We start from the raw sequence: 19,985 nt of genomic DNA on the forward strand, positions 1-19,985 counted from the left end.
TCCAACACACAGTTGTGGATGTGACTGGTGATGGAATCAAGGTCCGATGCTATAAGGAGCAATATTGCCTAGGAACCTGGGTAGTCAGGTCCATGAATCAAGGCAAATTGGAAGTGATCAGACAGGAGATGGCAAAAGTGAACGTTGACACTTTAAGATCAGCAAAATAAAATGGACTGGAATGGGGGAATTTAACTCAGATGATCATTATATCTACTACTGTGGGCTAGAATCCCTTAGAAGAAATGGAGTAGCCATCATAATCAACAAAACAGTCCAAAATGCAGTGCATGGATGCAATCTCAAAAACAACAGAATGATCTGTTTATTTCCAAGACAAATCATTCAATATCACAGTAATCCAAGTAAGTCTATGCCCCCAACTAGTAATACTGAAGAAGCTAAAGTTAAAAGGTTCTATGAAGACCTACAGGACCGCCTAGAATTAACACTCAAAAAAAAATGTCCTTTTCTATAGTTAACAGGCAAATTTGGCCAGAGTACAGAGGGCAAAGGCTAATAGAATTTTGCCAAGAGAACACAGTGGACAGAGAAAGGACTCATCCAACAACACAAGGGAATAAGACCAAACTGATAATAAAGAAAAGAACTTTAAAACCCACTTCACAAACATTTAAAACAGAAATCAACAAAACTAGTTTTGTTGTACAAAAGTGACAGTATGCTACTTTTGGCAAATCAATTATAAACAAAACCACTCAGACGGTGTCCTCTCCCTCTTACTCTTCCAAAAGAAGAGAAGAACGGTCATCAATGGCCAATGGCAGCTGCAGAAGCAACACCAAGGGCCGGCTTCACGCTCAGGAGAGAACACTGCATCTCCTCCTCGTGGTTTCGGGTGCTCTACACGATCAGAGAAACTTCTCTAGTAACAAACTATAGAAATGATCCCTGAAAGTATAGTCTTAACCTCCACCCCCTGCCGCTACCAGGCCTGTGCTAGCTGTGAACTTTTCACTGAGGGCAACCGTTTCCCCACCACTTTGCCATTTTTTCTTCTACTGGGAAAAAAACAGGAAGAGCTCTTGCAATAAGCTTTCAAATGTTGTCACTTATTAATTCATTTGAACATTTTCACTGAAAATGTAATTTAACAGTTTTTTAAAATTAAACTTAATTTACATAATACAGAGTGACAGCCAATCACAACCCCAGTCTTTAAAGCCCAGGAGGCATTTGCTGCACAAAATCACTAAAGCTGCCCCGCCCCTGAAAGGAAAGGGCGGGTCTCTGCCTTTGCTCCTGAGAACCTAGCTGATTCCACTGATTACTTAATCTTAGCGGCTGCATTCAAGGCTGTGGAAGAAGTTAGAGTTTCAAACTCTCATAAGAGGTGACCATGACTAAAGCAGAGACGGGGACTGGGTGGCTGACAACCAGCCCTGGAAAACAGAACCTTTGGGGTTTTGCCATAGGATTGCACTACCTGTTCACACTTTCTGAATTTTTAAAATAAAGCTGACTGCTGCCTTTGACATCATTTCTTCTCCCGAAAAAATGCCTGAGTGCCAACTATGACAATACTAGCTACTATTTATTGTGAGTTTGCCAGCCTCCATTCATCATTTTAACTGCTTTAACTATGAGACCAATACAAGTACAATCATCCCATTTTTATGGATGGGGGAACTAAGGCACAGAAAGGCCTGAGGTCTGTCGATAGCAGAGCTGGTAGGTGTCACCTTAACCATCATCCCGGTTTGGCTTTCTAGGTGCTAAACATTACTCTAGGTACTGGGCAAACAGAGGTCCCTACTCTCACAAAAAGCTTATACCCTGCTGGGGGAGAGAGGTGACAACAATTACCCAGATGATGAGATGAGGAGGCATGCAGAGGATGATAAGAGTTCAGAGAGGGATTTGACGGCCACTTCAGATTTGGGTGCTCAGGGAAGGCCTCTTTTTGGAGGCTGCATTTAAGTGGGGAAAACAATGAATACAATGACCCAAAGAAAGGAACAAGGCTGTGTGTGCCAGCAACTGGAAGACAGCTAGAGAACACAGGGCAGGAGGAAGCGCGGGCAGGCCGATGTCTGAGGATTGTCTAGGCAAGCCCAACTCCCGGGGAGTCTGGATTTTGAGTGTGGGGGATGCCATTGAAAGGCTGGAAGCTGTGAAGACCAGTTCCGAGGCCACTGCAAGCAAGGTGTCTGAAGGAGAGATCATGGTAGCTTGCAAGGAAGAAGGAGAAACCGGGGCTGCTCTGGAAATTCAGTTGGTAGGATGGGACTCACTGGTGGGCTTGCTGCAGGAGGAGGGGTGGGGTGTCAGGGAAAGAGGTTTCAGAGATTGACATGTTGGTTTGCACCTGAACAATTCAGTGGGTGGTGCTGCTACAGCAAAGACTGGAGAAAGAGGGATTACTCATTTAAAGGAGGGGCATTCTCACAAAGGGGAAAAGGAGTGTTCACCTTGCTTTATCTAATTTCACCCTTAATGACAGCTCTGTGTGTTGATGCTATTTGTATTACATTTACATAGAGAGACAGGTTGGGGTCAAGGAACTTCCCAGGAACCCACAACTAGTAAATAACAGACCAAGGCATATTCCAGAGCATAAACAGCTCCTCTCACTGCTCCCAATATTTAAAGAGGACCGAGAACTAATTTAGGCTGGCTTACAATGAAAGCTTGGCCACTATAGATCCATAAAGAGAAACTCATGGAACAACTACATAGATTTAATAGCAATGAGAGTAAAAGAGGTTTAACGCTGACTAATAATGGCGATCGTGGTAAAGACCAAAAAGAGACGCGGGCTCAATCCCTGGCTGGAGAAAAATACCCTGGAGAAGATGGCAACCCATTTCAGTGTATTTGCCCTAGGGAACCCATGATAGAGAAACCTGTCAGGTTACACACAGACAAATATGACTGGAATGAGTCAGCTCACACAAAGCTATAAAAGGTAAACCCTCCAGTGCTGTGACAAAGGCCACTGACATGGTATTTAAAACATGAATAAAATGACTGAATAGAACAACAAACACTACAAATGATATACTTCCCTTAGGAAAACATCAATTGTAAGTGAAACCACTCAGACGGTGTCCTCTCCCTCTTACTCTCCCAAAGGAAGAGAAGAACGGTCATCAATGGCCAATGGCAGCTGCAGAAACAACGCCAAGGACCGGCTTCACGCTCAGGAGAGAACACTGCACCTCCTCCTCGTGGTTTCGGGTGCTCTACACGATCAGAGAAACTTCTCTAGTAACGAACTATAGAAATGATCCCTGAAAGTATAGTCTTAACCTCCACCCCCTGCCGCTGCCGGGCCTGTGCTAGCTGTGGACTTTTCACTGAGGGCAACCGTTTCCCCACCATTTTGCCATTTTTTTCTTCTACCGGGAAAAAAACAGGAAGAGCTCTTGCAATAAGCTTTCAAATGTTGTCACTTATTAATTCATTTGAACATTTCCACTGAAAATGTAATTTAACAGTTTTTAAAAATCAAACTTAATTTACATAATACAGAGTGACAGCCAATCACAACCCCAGTCTTTAAAGCCCAGGAGGCATTTGCTGCACAGATAGACTAAAGCTGCCCTGCCCCTGAAAGCGGTAAAGGAAAGGGCGGGTCTCTGCCTTTGCTCCTGAGAACCTAGCTGATTCCACTGATTACTCAACCTTATCGGCTGCATTCAAGCCAGAGCTGGAAAACAGAACCCACTTTGGGGGTTTTGCCATAAGATTGCACTATCAGTTCACAGTTTATCAGTTTTTAAAACAAAGCTAGTTGTTGCATTGACATCCTTCTTCCCTCCCCAAATAATGAGTGCTAACTATGAACTGTTGTTATCCTTCAGTCGTTAAGTCATGTCTGACACTTTGCGACCCCATGGACTGCAGCACCTCGGGCTTCCCTGTCCTTCACTTTCTCTCTGACTTTGCTCAAACTCTTGTCCATTGAGTCTGTGATACCATCCAACCATCTCATCCTCCGTCACCCCCTTCTCCTTCTGCCTTCAATCTTTCCCAGCATCAGGGTCTTTCCAATGAGTTGGCTCTTCACATCAGGTGGCCAAAGTATTCGAGCTTCAGCTTCAGCATCAGTCCTTCCAATGAATATTCAGGGATGATTTCCTTTAGGATTGACTGGTTTTGTCTCTTTGCAGTTTAAGGGACTCTCAAGAGTCTTCTCCAGCATCCCAATTAGAAAGAGTGAGACTATAAAAATGCTACCTAGTATTTGCACCAGCTTGCCAGCCACCAGTCATCATTTTAAGTGATTATACAAATATCATCCCATTTTTACAGACAGGGGGACTGAGGCACAGAAAGATTAGGTAACTTGTTGAGGTCTGTTAATAGCAGAGCTGATAGGTTTCACCCAGCTTTGTTTTCTATGTGCTAAACATTACTCTAGGTACTGGGCAAACAGAGGTCCCTACTCTCACAGAAAGCTTACACTCTGGTAGGGGAGAGAGGTGACAACAATCACCTGAGAGGATGAGATGATGAGGCGTGCAGAGGATAAGAGTTCAAACAGACAGGGATTTGACGGCCACTTCAGACTTAGGTGCTCAGGAAAGGCCTCTTTTTGGAGGCTGCATTTAAGTGGAGAAAACAATGAATACAATGACCCAAAGAAAGGAACAAGGTTGTGTGTTCCAGCAACAGGAAGACAGCTAGAGAACACAGGGTAGGAGGAAGAGGGGAGGGCAGGCAGGCCAACGTCTGAGGATTTTCTAGGTAAGGCCAAGGCCTGTGGAGTCTGCTTCTTCAGGGTCTGCTGTGGGAGTTCTAACTCCTTTGCCATTCATTTGCTGAAGGTCAGAAATTTCTCCTAAACCTGCCCCAACTGAACTCTGTCATCACTGCCCACCCCATTGCTCTACCTAATTCAGTTCCTCCTCCATTCCCCCTATTAACACAAGGAATCATTATCCACACATTTGATCAAGTCAGAAGACCCGACAGTTATCCTTGACAGCTCTCCTCACTCATGTCTTCAGTGATCCTGATGAAATAAAATTTATGTTTTATATGTCAAAGCAGAACATGAAAAAATTAAACCTAAAATTCTGTGTGTTTGTTTGGGCTTCCTCCATCAAATGCAGTGTGGATCACTGCACATTAATCAGAGTCCCTCAAAGACGCGAGTGCTGGTCAACCATAAATTTTTTTCTTTCTTTCTTTTGACACTAGCAATGGGGTTTCTTAAAGGAATATCATTCTTTCTCACCTCTGTAGGAGGGCATGGTGACTTGCTGCATACTTTGTACAACTTCACTGGGACTACCTGGTTCCTTGGTGAACTTTATGTAAAATATCAGTATGTCATTTTGATGTACAATTCTTTGGAAAATGTGTATGACTGTCTTCAACTTCTAACAGCTTTCTGAGAGTCTGCTTCTCAGGTTAATCCTCAAATAAAACTCCCATTCTTTTCCCCTTCTTCTTGTTAGTTGAATTTTGTCAACAAATCAACCCCAATTCCCGCCAACCTTACCACTTACGTATCTCACAGATCTCTTTATCATCACTTCACCTTCTCCCAGGCAGATGAGTGTAGCAGGTGCCTAACTGGCCCTCACTGCTGTTGTTTAGGCACTAAGTCATGTCTTACTCTGACTCCATGGACTGTAGCCTGCCAGGTTCCTCTGTGCAAACTCACCCCTCTCGAAAAGTATAACTGCCACAGAGCTTTTAGAGTGACCCTAAAATGCACAGCAGATGCAGTCACTCTCCTTCAATAGCTGCCCTTAGCTTTCTGTCCACCATGCTTTGGCCAAATTCTGCCTTCTTTCATTCCTCCTCTGGACTAAAGTCCTATAAATCCTAAGCCCCCCCTTAGACTGAGATACAGAGAAAGAAATCACTATAGAGGACAGGAAGCGATGTCTGCCTACATGTTTCAGAAGAGTGACTTGACTGACAGGAGAGTACAGGAAGGAAAGTAACTTTGTTTTAATACCCTTGAAAGTGAAAGTCAATCCTGTCTTGACACTTTGGGACCCCATGGATTATACAGTCCAAAACACTAGTGTGGGTAGCCTATCCCTTCTCCAGCAGATCTTCTCAACCCAGGAATCGGGAATCGAACTGATATCTTCTGCATTGCAGGCAGATTCTTTACCAACTGAGCTGTGAGGGAAGCCCTTAATACCCTTGGGCCACCCCTAATGTGTGAAGGAGCTCATGACCTGTAAATCCAATCAGAAAACAAAAACTCAAAACTGCATCACAGAAACTCCCCTCTCATTTCATTGGAAAAATCACAGACAGTGTTCCCTGCCTCTTACTCCTTCAGGGGAAAAGAAGAGTCATCAAAGGCAAAAAGGTAGTTACAAATGCAACATGAAAAGCTGACTTCACATTCTGGAAAAAAACCTGCCTCCTTGTGGCCTTTGACGACTCCACACAGAAACTTTCCAGTAACAACCTAGAGAAATCTCTTAAAACACAATTGCTTTAATCCCAGAACCTCTGCTGGGGTCATGGCAGTCAGTTCAGTTGCTCAGTCGTGTCTGGTTGTTGGTGACCCCAGGCACTGCAGCACGCCAGGCCTCCCTGTCCCCGAGTTTACTCAAACTCACATCCATTGAGTCGGTGATGCCATCCAACCATCTCATTCTCTGTCATCCTCTTCTACTCCTGCCTTCAATCTTTTCCAGCATCAGGGTCTTTTCCAATGAGTCAGTTCTCACCAAGTGGCCAGAGTACTGGAATTTCAGTTTGAACATCAGTCCTGCTAATGAATATTCAGGACTTATTTCCTTTAGGGGTCACAGCAGCTGCACACTTTGTACAGATAGTAACATTTCTCATATAAAGGCAGATTCTTTTTTTGGGAGGGGTGTGCACTGTGCGGCTTTCCCTCATGCCTCAGACAATAAAAATATATACCTGCAACATGGGAGACGTGGGCTCAATCCTTGGCTTGGAAAGATCCCCTGGAAAAGAGCAACAGCTACCTACTCCGGTACTCTTGCCTGGAGAATCCCTATGGATAGAGACTAGCACACTACATGCAGCCCATGAGGTAGCAAAGAATTGGACGAGACTAAATAAAACCTATGGTTTTTCCAGTAGTCATGTATGATTGGATGTGAGAGTTGGACTATAAAGAAAGCTAAGCACCGAAGAATTGTGGCTTTTGAACTGTGTTGTTGGAGGAGACTGTTGAGAGTCCCTTGGACTGCAAGAAGATCCAACCAATCCATGCTAAAGCAGATCAGTCCTGAATATTCATTGGAAGGAATGATGCTGAAACTGAAACTCCAATAGTTTGGTCAGCTTATATAAAAAATTGACTCTTAGGAAACATGGTGATGCTGAGAAAGGTTACTTCCTCAAACCAGAATTGAGGCCTAAACCTCAATGGTATATACTCCAGCTCAGTCGCTCAGGCTTGTCTGACTCCAGTTCAGTTCAGTCGCGCAGTCGTGTCCGACTCGTTGCGACCCCATGAATCGCAGCACGCCAGGCCTCCCTGTCCATCACCAACACCCAGAGTTCACTCAGACTCACGTCCATCGAGTCTGTGATGCCATCCAGCCATCTCATCCTCTGTCGTCCCCTTCTCCTCCTGACCCCAATCCCTCCCAGCATCAGAGTCTTTTCCAATGAGTCAACTCTTCGCATGAGGTGGCCAAAGTAGTGGAGTTTCAGCTTCAGCATCATTCCTTCCAAAGAAATCCCAGGGCTGATCTCCTTCAGAATGGACTGGTTCGATCTCCTTGCAGTCCAAGGGACTCTCAAGAGTCTTCTCCAACACCACAGTTCAAAAGCATCAATTCTTCGGCGCTCTGCCTTCTTCACAGTCCAACTCTCACATCCATACATGACCATGGGAAAAACCATAGCCTTGACTAGACAGACCTTAGTCGGCAAAGTAATGTCTCTGCTTTTGAATATACTATCTAGGTTGGTCATAACTTTTCTTCCAAAGAGTAAGCGTCTTTTAATTTCATGGCTGCAGTCACCATCTGCAGTGATTTTGCAGCCCAAAAAATTAAAGTCTGACACTGTTTCTACTGTTTCTCCATCTATTTCCCATGAAGTGATGGGACCGGATGCTATGATCTTCGTTTTCTGAATGTTGAGCTTTAAGCCAACTTTTTCGCTCTCCTCTTTCACTTTCATCAAGAGGCTTTTTAGCTCCTCTTCACTTTCTGCCATAAGGGTGGTGTCATCTGCATATCTGAGGTTATTGCTATTTCTCCCGGCAATCTTGATTCCAGCTTGTGTTTCTTCCAGTCCAGCGTTTCTCATGATGTACTCTGCATAGAAGTTAAATAAGCAGGGTGACAATACACAGCCTTGACGTAATCCTTATCCTATTTGGAACCAGTCTGTTGTTCCATGTCCAGTTCTAACTGTTGCTTCCTGACCTGCATACAGATTTCTCAAGAGGCAGGTTAGGTGGTCTGGTATTCCCATCTCTTTCAGAATTTTCCACAGTTTCTTGTGATCTACACAGTCAAAGGCTTTGGCATAGTCAAGAAAGCAGAAATAGATGTTTTTCTGGAACTCTCTTGGTTTTTCCACGATCCAGCGGATGTTGGCAATTTGATCTCTGGTTCCTCTGCCTTTTCTAAAACCAGCTTGAACATCTGGAAGTTCACGGTTCACGTATTGCTGAAGCCTGGCTTGGAGAATTTTGAGCATTACTTTACTAGCATGTGAGATGAGTGCAATTGTGCGGTACTTTGAGCATTCTTTGGCATTGCCTTTCTTTGGGATTGGAATGAAAACTGACCTTTTCCAGTCCTGTGGCCACTGCTGAGTTTTCCAAACTTGCTGGCATATTGAGTACAGCCCTTTCACAGCATCATCTTTCAGGATTTGAAACAGCTCAACTGGAATTCCATCACCTCCACTAGCTTTGTTTGTAGTGATGCTTTCTGAGGCCCACTTGACTTCACTTTCCAACATGTCTGGGTCTAGATTAGTGATCACATCATCATGATTATCTGGGTCATGAAGATCTTTTTTGTACAGTTCTTCCATGTATTCTTGCCACCTCTTCTTAATATCTTCTGCTTCTGTTAGGTCCATACCATCTCTCTGTCCTTTATCGAGCCCATCTTTGCATGAAACGTTCCCTTGGTATCTCTAATTTTCTTGAAGAGATCTCTAGTCTATCCCATTCTGTTGTTTTCCTCTAATTCTTTGCATTGATCACTGAAGAAGGCTTTCTTATCTCTTCTTGCTATTCTCTGGAACTCTGCATTCAGATGCTTATATCTTTCCTTTTCTCCTTTGCTTTTCGCTTCTCTTCTTTTCAGAGCTATTTCTAAGGCCTCCCCAGACAGCCATGTTGCTTTTTTGCATTTCTTTTCCATGGGGATGGTCTTGATCCCTGTCTCCTGTACAATGTCACAAACCTCACTCCATAGTTCATCAGGCACTCTCTCTATCAGATCTATGCCCTTAAATCTATTTTTCACTTCCACTCTATAATCATAAGGGATTTGATTTAGGTCATACCTGAATGGTCTGGCGGTTTTCCCTGCTTTCTCCAATTTGAGTCTGAATTTGGTAATAAGGAGTTCATGATCTGAGCCACAGTCAGCTCCTAGTCTTGTTTTTGTTGACTGTATAGAGCTTCTCCATCTTTGGCTGCAAAGAATATAATCAGTCTGATTTCGGTGTTGACCATCTGGTGATGTCCATGTGTAGAGTCTTCTCTTGTGTTGTTGGAAGAGGGTGTTTGCTATGACCAGTGCATTTTCTTGGCAAAACTCTATTAGTCTTTGCCCTGCTTCATTCCGCATTCCAAGGCCAAATTTGCCTGTTACTCTAGGTGTTTCTTGACTTCCTACTTTTGCATTCCAGTCCCCTATAATGAAAAGGACATCTTTTTTGGGTGTTAGTTCTAAAAAGGTCTTGCAGGTCTTCATAAAACCGTTCAACTTCAGTTTCTTCAGCTTTACTGGTTGGGGCACAGACTTGGATAACTGTGATACTGAATGGTTTGCCTTGGAGACGAACAGAGAGTGTTCTGTCGTTTTTGAGATTGCATCCAAGTACTGCAGTTCGGACTTTTGTTGACCATGATGGCTACTCCATTTCTTCTGAGGGATTCCTGCCCACAGTACTAGATATAATGGTCGTCTGAGTTAAATTCACCCATTCCAGTGCGTTTTAGTTCGCTGATTCCTAGAATGTCAACGTTCACCCTTGCCATCTCTTGTTTGACCACTTCCAATTTGCCTTGATTCATGGACCTGACATTTCAGGTTCCTATGCAATATTGCTCTTTACAGCACCAGATCTTTCTTCTATCACCAGTCACATCCACAACTGGGTATTGTTTTTGCTTTGGCTCCATCCCTTCATTCTTTCTGGAGTTATTTCTTCAGTGATCTCCAGTAGCATATTGGGCACCTAATGACCCGGGGAGTCATTAGGTGAACCTTAGATATGCAGATGACACCACCCTTATAGCAGAAAATGAAGAGGAGCTAAAAAGCTTCTTGATGAAAGTGAAAGAGGAGAGTGAAAAGGTTGGCTTCACACTCAACATTCAGAAAACGAAGATCATAGCATCCGGTCCCATCACTTCATGGGAAATAGATGGGGAAACGTAGAAACAGTATCAGACTTTATACTTTTGGGCTCCAAAATCATTGCAGATGGTGACTGACTCTTTGCGACCCCATAAATCGCATCAAGCTAGACCTCCCTGTACATCAGTAACTCTCCAAACTTATTCCTCTAGATAACTAAAAAGCTAACCTTAAATCTCACTTTTCACAACATAAAATAGAAACAAAGAAACCACTCAGACGGCATTTTCTCCCTCTTATTCTCCCATAACGGGAGAAAAGAACGATCATCAACGGCAGATGGCTGCTGCGCAAACAGCACCAAACGCCTACTTCACGCTCAGAAGAAAACGCTGCGTCTCCTCCTCGTGGTTTCGGGTGCTCTACACGATCAGAGAAACTTCTCTAGTCATGAACTATAGAAATGATCCCTGAAAGTATAGTCTTAACCTCTACCCCCAGCCACGGCTGGGTCTGCGGGAGCCGCTCACTTTTTAGTGACGGCCACATTTGTGTCGCTCCCCTCGCCGCCTCACAAACATTTTTCCATATTCCATCCCGTAACTTGGTAAAACGGCAAACTTCTAAATATCATATTCGCTCGGAAATAGCCCAGAAACACGTCGAAGCCGCAGGACGCCTCATTAGCATACGGCTTCCTGGCACCCAATCACAGGCGGCCGCTTCCGACTCCTACTCCAGCCCGCCGTCGCCCCAGCCACCGCATCCCGAGCCCCGCAGCCCTCTGCAGGTCGAGCACACGCTTCCTGCCACGGGTCCGCGTGGACCACCTCTGCCTGCTGAAGTCCGCCTGCTTGAAGAGGCCAGATTTCCTTTGTCTGAGAGGACAAAGGAGAGAGGTGGGGGCGAGGAGGGAGGAAAAAAGACACAGAGAACTAGTCTACTCCTGCATAATAACAAAGGCACCCATGTGGTTTATGAACGTCTTCTCCACGACAGGCATTTTAACCCATGGTCTCACTTCCTCCTCTAAAGGGAAAGGGTGTGGTTATGTCCCCATTCTCACACAGGCTGGCTGGAGCACCTGTCACAAAGCTCCTCAAGGGAACCACAGGTGCTACTAGGTACATGTGGCACTTGATCAAGCCCCGTTCTTTCTGAAAAACCACGGTGTCTTCATCAGGCGGTCTGAGCTCCAGTCAAGTTCATTTCTCTAAGAAAGCATTACATACACCATCTCAAACTTTGGTCGTCAATGACTGATCTTCCTGGCTTCCACATCTCAGAGGAAGCCAACCATTTACTTGTGGCAAAAGTTAGTCCCAGCATCTCCTCAAAGAACACACCTTACCCAAGATGCTGTGGAACTGTCAGTTAACTTCCTGCTGTATAGACGTTTCTGCCCCAGGTTTTCCAGCATGCCAGAAAGCACAGTGCTCTGTGAACAGGCAGTCCGTGGTTTCCTGAATCAACCACATTTTTCCATTGCATCACAGTGACATGAATAAGGTGACTATCATTTCATCTCATCCTATCACCTCTAGTTGAGCAGTTCCTTAAGTCTTAAAGAGTTTTAAGGTCCCTTCCAGTCACTTTCACACAGGAGCCCCTTGTCTCTCGTCTCAGCCCTTCCGTATCTGTTCTCTGCTCCTCCAACCTTTCTGGGGACTTCTTGCTATGCATGCCAATCTTGGCCTCCTATGAGCAGATTCTCAGTTCTTCTCATCTCTCCTGGATGCCTCCTTTCAGCTTCCCAGCTAAGAGTGACCACACTGTGCTTTGTGTACATAGCTCTCTGGGTTATAAATGCATTTACTTCCCCTACTCAACTGTGAGGTCTTTAAAAGCAGGAAGCAGGTCATATTGCTCTCTGCATCTCCAGCTGGTTGCCAGCCACTGTAGCTGCCCAGCAAATGCATACTACTGAATGAATGATGAATCAATGTATGTATCATTCTTTCCCTCAACCTGGTTACTGACATAACTATTGCAAACCGCCTGGTTTTCCCCTCCCTTTTTCTCTACTCCTGCTCCAATAAGGGCAACCTGTCTATAAGAGAGTGAGGTTCCTACCAGCACGGTTCTTGGCCATCTTCTCTAGATCATCCTTGGTTTCCGCATGGATTTGCAGACAGGTCTATTCTGGGCTGCGGGCTCATATACTCCGCTTCGATTTGACACACCACTTGCCTAAATCTCAGGTGTCTAACTCAGGTGGCCTAGACTGACTCCCAAAAGCTTTCTTCCCACACCTACTCCTCTTACAGGCAGGGATACCACATTCAACCCAGTTGCTCAAACCAAAAAACAAGTCATCCTACTCCTTTCTCTTTTTTTAATCTTATTTATTCATTTATGTATTTATTGTTATTTTTGGCTGTGCTGGGCCTTCTGTGCTGCGCAGGCTTTCTTCCAGTTGTGGCAAACAGGAGCTACTCTTCGTCGCGGTGTGCAAGCTCCTCGTTGCAGTGGCTTCTCTTGTGGAGCACAGGCTCTAGGGCACACAGGCTCCGTAACTGTGGCTCCTGGGCTCCAGAGCACAGGCTCAACAGTTGTGGCGCACAGTCTTAGCTGCCCTGCAGCATGTGGAATCTTCCTGGATCAAGGATTGAACCTGGGTCTCCTGCTTTGGCAGGCGGATTCTTTACCACTGAGTCACTGGGGAAGCCACATCCTACTCTTTTTTTTCCCTCCACTTAAATACGTCATAGCCTTCTGCAGCTAGAGCAATCGTTTAGAACATAGCAACCTACTCTCAGATACTTGGCACAAGAGCTCCTAAAATCCTCGGAATGTCCTTAGCATTAGGAATGACAAGTGTCCTTGGTATGCTGCTGAAATGACTCTTGGCTGAGGGGTTCTGAGACAGCTTCAGTATGGGGCTGGTCATGAGAAAGACCACGATTTTCAGCTCTGCCACAGCCCTCCACTTCAAATCTTGTCCCACCTCCAGCAGGAGAGAGGGGCTGAAGACTGAGATCTATCACCAGTGGTTGAATCAATCATGCCTGAATAATGAAACCTTCATAAAACCCTAACTGATTATGTTTGGAGAACTTCCAGGTTGGTAAACAGATTGAAGTGCTGGAAGGGTGGTATACTCAAAGAAGACATGGAAGCTCCAAGCACTCACACACTCACACACACACACACACACACACCCCATGCCTTGCCCTATGCACCTCTTCCACCTGGCTGTTCCTGAATTGTGTTCTTTGTAATAAACCATATCGATAATTACATTAAATGTTAATGGACTAAACACTCCAATTAAAAGGCATAGAGTATCAGAATGCATTTTAAAATACAAGTCTCAACTCAATGCACTCTACAGAAGACATATTTTAACTCTATAAAGATATTTTATCAGCTGTAAGCATAAGGAGCTTAAAGTGGCTGTATTAATATCAGAAAAATTAGACCTCAAGACAACAAATATTACCAGAGATAAGGAGAGACATCTCATAATGATAATACGGTCAATTCACCAGGAAGATGTAACAATCCTAAATACGGATGCACCTATTACCAAAATCCTTCCAACAGCCCATGAAGCCTCCTCGAGCTGCAGCTTACCTTGACAACTTCACCCCGTGCCACTCTCTCCCGCCACTCTGCCTTCTTCTCTAGCTCAAATCATGCACACACTTTCCCATCCTCTGAGCTCTGCATCACTTTAATCCTCCCTTGCTTCCAACTTTCACCTTTTACTTCTCTCACTTCAACTTTTCTTCTTTAGGGTCTGAGTCTAAATATCACTTTCTCTAAGAATTTTCCTTTGACTGCCTCCCAGACAGGAGGCTGAAATACACTTGTGCTTCCTTCACCCGCTGCCCGTCTCAGGACTTGAATTACTATCTCATGTCTCTGTCTCCTGCTGGATTATATTCGTGGAAGCCAGGACTGTACATTTTTTCTTGGCTGCTCTAATCCCAAGTCTCAATTACTATACATATAATTAAAAACATGAGGAATGAGGGACTTCCTTGGTGGTGAGTGGTTGAGACTCTGTCTTCCGATGCAGGGGGTGTGGGTTTGAACCCTGGTCGGGGACCTACGATCCCATATGCCTGCCTTGTGGGCAAAAAACCAAAACACAAAACAGAAGCAATATATAACAAATTCTATAAAGATTTTCAAAGTGGTCCACACACACAAAAATTCTTAAAAAAAATGAATAAGGTCTGGGCTGAGGTTCTGGAACTCATCCATTGGGTTTTAGAACTCATACTCTGTAGTATCTGGTCTTCTGAATGGGACGAACTAAGTAGGATACCGTCAGGAAACAGTTTTTCTCCTTTGCTGCCCTCCAGGACACCCTGTCAGTTAGTGCTCTCTTCCCCTCTCCTGAGAGGCACCTCAGGTAGATACCACACTCTTTTAGTCCCTTTGAGGCACTCTAAGCACAGATTCATTTCAGGCAATAAGTTGTTCTATCCTTTGAAATCAAAACTTCTTCCTTGTTCTTCCACTCTTCTTAACTCAAAGCTGTTTCTGACAACTCCAGAGCTGAAGTAGGGAGAGGACCAATGAGATGACAAGGGGCGAAGGCCTTTGTACTTAGCTGATGCTCTTTCTGGCCTCTGGCTTTGTCCTAATGCCTGCTCTTTTGTGGGAGAGGTTAGTGGGTCCTTCAGGGATCTCCACCTTACTACATACTGCCCTAATGCAGGCCACTGCGCTCTTCTCCTGACTTTTTGTTTTTTATTTTTATTGGAGTATAGTTGATGTACAATGTTGTGTTAGCTTCTGCTGTACAGCAAAGTGAATCAGTTATCCACATACATGTTGTTCAGTCACTAAGTCCATGTGACCTCATGGATCAAAGCATAATGGGCTTCCCTGTCCTTCACTATCTCCTGGAGTTTGCTGAAACTCATGTCCATTGAGTCGGTGATGCCATCCAATCATCTCATTCTCCATCACCCACTTCTCCTCCTGCCCTCAATCTTTTCCAGCATCAGGGTCTTTCCAATGAGTCGGCTCTTTGCATCAGGTAGCCGAAGTATTGCAGCTTCAGCTTCAGCATCAGTCCTTCCACTGAATATTCAGGACTGATTTCCTTTAGGATTGACTGGTTTGGTTTCTTTGCAGTTGAAGAGACTCTCAAGAGTCTTCTCCAGCACCATAATTCAGAAGTATCAGTTCTTCAGCAATCAGTCTTCTATATGGTCCAAATCTCACATCCATATATGACTATTGGAAAAACCATAGCTTTGACTATACAGACTTTTGTTGGCAAAATGAGGTCTCTGCTTTTTATATGCTGTCTAGGTTTGTCATAGCTTGCCTTCCAAGGAGCAAGCATCTTTTTAATTTCACATATATCACCCTTTTTTTTTTAGATTGTTTTCCCATAAAGGACATTACAGGTATTGAGTAGAGTTCCCTGTTCTTCTTATTATATATATATATATATATATATATATATATATATATATATATATATAGCAGTGTGCATGTCAATCCCAGTCTCCCAATTTATCCCTCCAATCCCTTTCCCCACTGGTAACCGTAAGTTCTGTATCAGTGACTCTGTTTTGTAAGTTAAGTTCATTTGTATCATTTTTTTTTAGATTCTACATGTAAGTGATATCATATGGTATCTGTCTTTCTCTGTCTGACTTGCTTCACTTAGTGTGATAATCTCTAGGTCCATCCATGCTGCTGCAAGCGGCACTATTTCATTCTTTTTATGGCTGAGTAATATTCCATTATATGTAAGTACTATATCATCTTTATCCATTCACCTCTCAATGGACATTTAGGTTGCTTCCATGTGTTGGCTATTGTAAATAGTGCTGTTATGATCACCAGGGTACATGTATCTTTTTTAAGTGAGTTTTCTCTGGATATATACCCAGGACTGGGATTGGTGGGTCATATGGTAGTTCTGCCCAGGTAGCTCAGTGGTAAAGAATCTGCCTGCCAAGTGGGAGATGCGGGTTCAATCCCTGGGTCAGAAAGGTCCCCTGGAGAAGGAAACGGGAACCCACTCCAGTATTCTTGCCTGGGAAATCCCATGGACAGAGGAGCCTGGCAGGCTACAGTCTATGGGGTCACAAAAGAGTTGAATATGACATAGCGACTAAACAACAACAATGGCAGTTGTATTTTTAGTTTTCTAAACCACCCTATTATTCTCCGTATGGTTGTACCAATTTACATTCCCACCAACAATACAGGAGGGCTCCCTTTTCACCATACCCTCTTCTGCGTTTATTGTTTGTAGACTTTTTGATGATGGCTATTCTGACCAGTGTGAAGTTATACCTCATTGTAGTTCTGATTTACATTTCTGCTGATTTCTTGCTATAGCTCCAGCCTCTCCATTGGAATTCTCCCTTCCTTCATAGCTGAGGTCCCTTCAGATGCTCAGCTACCCTCCAGAGTCTAACTATCCCACAGCTGATGAAAGTACGGCTACTCCAACTGCTGGTCTCTCGTGCTCATTCGGCCATCAAGCGCTGCTCCAGGTAGGAGGCAGATGGCAGTCCTCTTGATCTCTAAATTCCAGGTAACATGTCAGGCTCAATTCATGCCACCTTAGTGGCAGCTGGGGTCGGCTGGCATGTTTCTACTGTTCACCAGGCTGAGCCATAGGCTCCCAGCTCCCGGTACCAGAATTCTCTCCAGGAGGTTCACCTGAAGGGCCTCTTACTTGGTTTCCTGTGAATGCCTTTGGAACAGTCTTTTCCTCTGACACTCACACCACTGCCCCATCACCTTCTCTTAGATAGCCTGAGGTGGGTAATGGAGTTGAAGGTCCAAGATCATTTTGGCCATCTCCTAAGAAGTGTTGCTTTAGATCGTGGGGATATTTATCACTCCCTGTTTTTCACTCTGAGGCTTTAGACAAAATTGCCAGGCACAGATGAGGTCCTGCTTTGTATCCAGTTATACCTCTCAACCTCACTGCCTGCTCTAGTTTAATATGAAGAATTTGAAGATGCATTAAGAAGTCAGACAGAGAAAGACAAGTATGATATCACTTATATGTGGAAGCTAAAAAACAAACAAGTAAATCTGACAGAGACTCACAGAGACTCACAGAGAACAAACTAGTGGTTACTGGTGAGGAGAGGGAAGGGGGAGGGGTAGAATGGGGGAGGGAATTAAGAGGTACAAACTACATGGATAAAATAAATAAGCTACAAGGATATGTTATACAACACAGGGAATATAGCCAATAGCTTATGGTAACTATAACTGGAGTAGAGTATAACATTTAAAAATTGTAAATCACTATGTTGTACACTTGAAACTTACAGACTGTACATTAACTATGCGTGCTAAGTCACTTTGATTGTGTCCGACTCTGTGACCCTATGGACTGTAGCCCACCAGGTTCCTCTGTCCATGGGGATTCTCCAGGCAAGAACACTGGAGTGGGTTGCCGTGCCCTCCTCCAGGGCATCTTCCCGACCCAGGGACCAAAGAGATGTGGATCTCTTACATGTCCTGCATTGTTAGGCAGGTTCTCTACCATTAGTGCTACCTGGGAAACCCACATTAACTATACCTCCAAAAAAAAAAAAGTTTAAAAAAAAAAGAATATGAAGATACAGAACACTCAGGAGATGTCTAGGAGACAGATTAAAAAATGTCACAGAACTCTGCTTCTCATGTTGGAGGATATGGATAGACAGACACTAGAAGTCATAGCATGCCCATCTTGAACATCAATTTTCATATTAAAACACACACAGATCTGTCATGAAGTAAAATGAACAATTTTGGAGGGGGTAAAAAACAGAAGCTTTTAAATAAATTTAGTTTACCACCAGCCACTTTATCTACAGATTCTAGGGATGGTACATGGAAACACTTGAGAATTTTTTGAGAGAAGTATTTTGGAGATAGTTGAGTCCTTAAAAAATGGGTGCTACCCTTCTGGAAGTTGTCAGGAATACTGTTGAGGCAAAAGGAGAAACACTGTAGAAAAATTAGGTCACCTTGACTGCTCCATAAACCAGCTGAGAGAAACTTTCTAAGCCTTCTTTTTAATACTGGTTACTTCTGGTTACTCTTGAAAAAGCAGGTCTGGATCTCTAGATCAGGAGCAAATACCAACAGAGTTTTCGTCTGAGTATGATTTTCTGTGTGTTTGTTCTTTCGAAGATTGCCTGAGCTATGTTTGTTGTTTCTGTCTGCCCAACAGCAAAACAAAAACAAAACACCTTGAAAATAACTGGGTCATTTGTAGTGGCATGGATGGACCTAGAGTCTGTCATACAGAGTGATGCAAATCAGAAAGAAAAAATCAAGCGCATATATATATATCCATATGGAATCTGGAAAAATGGCACAGATGAGCCTATTTGCTGGCAGGAACTCAGATGAAGAAGCAGAGAACAAACTTTTGGACAAACCAGGGGAAAGAGAGGGTGAAATGAATTGAGCAGCATGGACACATATATACACTGCTGCTGCTGCTGCTGCTGCTGCTAAGTCGCTTCAGTCGTGTCCGACTCTGTGCGACCCCATAGACAGCAGCCCACCAGGCTCCCCCGTCCCTGGGATTCTCCAGGCAAGAACACTGGAGTGGGTTGCCATTTCCTTCTCCAATGCATGAAAGTGAAAAGTGAAAGGGAAGTCGCTCAGTCGTGTCCGACCCTCAGTGACCCCAAGGACTACAGCCTTCCAGGCTCCTCCGTCCATGAGATTTTCCAGGCGAGCGTACTGGAGTGGGGTGCCACTGCCTTCTCCACATATATACACTACCATGCATAAAATACCTAGTGGGAGAACAGCTCTGCAACACAGGGAGCTCAGCTCCTCGCGCTGTGATGACCTAGAGACGTAGGAGGGGGTTGGGGTGGGAAGGAGGCTCAAGAGGGAAGGAATATATGTTTACTCATAGCTGATTCACATTGTTGTACACAGCAGAAACTAACACAACACTGTAAAGCCATTATACACCGATTATAAAACAAAATAAACAGAAACACCTTGAAAACAAAATATCAAGTGCCTGTGTAAGGAGCAAGGAAGAAGAGAGCCATGAAAACTGGCCTTCTCACTCCACCACAAACCTCAGAAGACTCAGTAGATGGGGTAGATTTGAAGGAGAAAAGAGAAACCGGCAGAATCTAAAGTGGGTGGCTGGGGCCTGAGGTGAAACCTTTAGGGGCCTAAAGAACGGAAGACTTCATGGTTTCTTAGCACAAAACAAAACATAACATAACAGCCTCCAGCGATTTACGACCTCTGTTGAGCAAGCCAACTGCACTGGTAGAGAACAGCTCATCTCTAAATTTAACTTCCAATTCCCCCAAGAATTCATAGTCTTATGATGTACCTGGTTTTCCTTCCAATGCTATTCAGTAATGTGAATCAAGTTGCATGTGCTATTTTAATATGATGCCTACCTTTCTTAAGAATCTTCTTCACTTTCACATAGTTCCCCTGTTTGACATACTCATGAAGCTGTGCTTCCAAGGAGTCATTTCTTAAGGAACCAAGCTGAACAGGACAGGGGACTGGAAGGTGAACAGCCCGAGACAT

At 44.1% G+C, this 19,985-nt stretch overlaps 1 protein-coding gene across 1 annotated transcript in view; it reads right to left on the minus strand.

Annotated features, from left to right (window-relative positions):
* Positions 1–19,985, minus strand: part of TEX14 (testis expressed 14, intercellular bridge forming factor) — a 112,063-nt gene extending 92,078 nt beyond the window's left edge. The window contains exon 1 of the mRNA XM_018064130.1: positions 19,850–19,985. Within this exon, the coding sequence (XP_017919619.1) occupies positions 19,850–19,985 (136 nt within the window). The remainder of the gene's footprint in view (positions 1–19,849) is intronic.

This window comes from Capra hircus, chromosome 19, assembly GCF_001704415.2.
Source record: "Capra hircus breed San Clemente chromosome 19, ASM170441v1, whole genome shotgun sequence".
NCBI lineage: Eukaryota > Metazoa > Chordata > Mammalia > Artiodactyla > Bovidae > Capra > Capra hircus.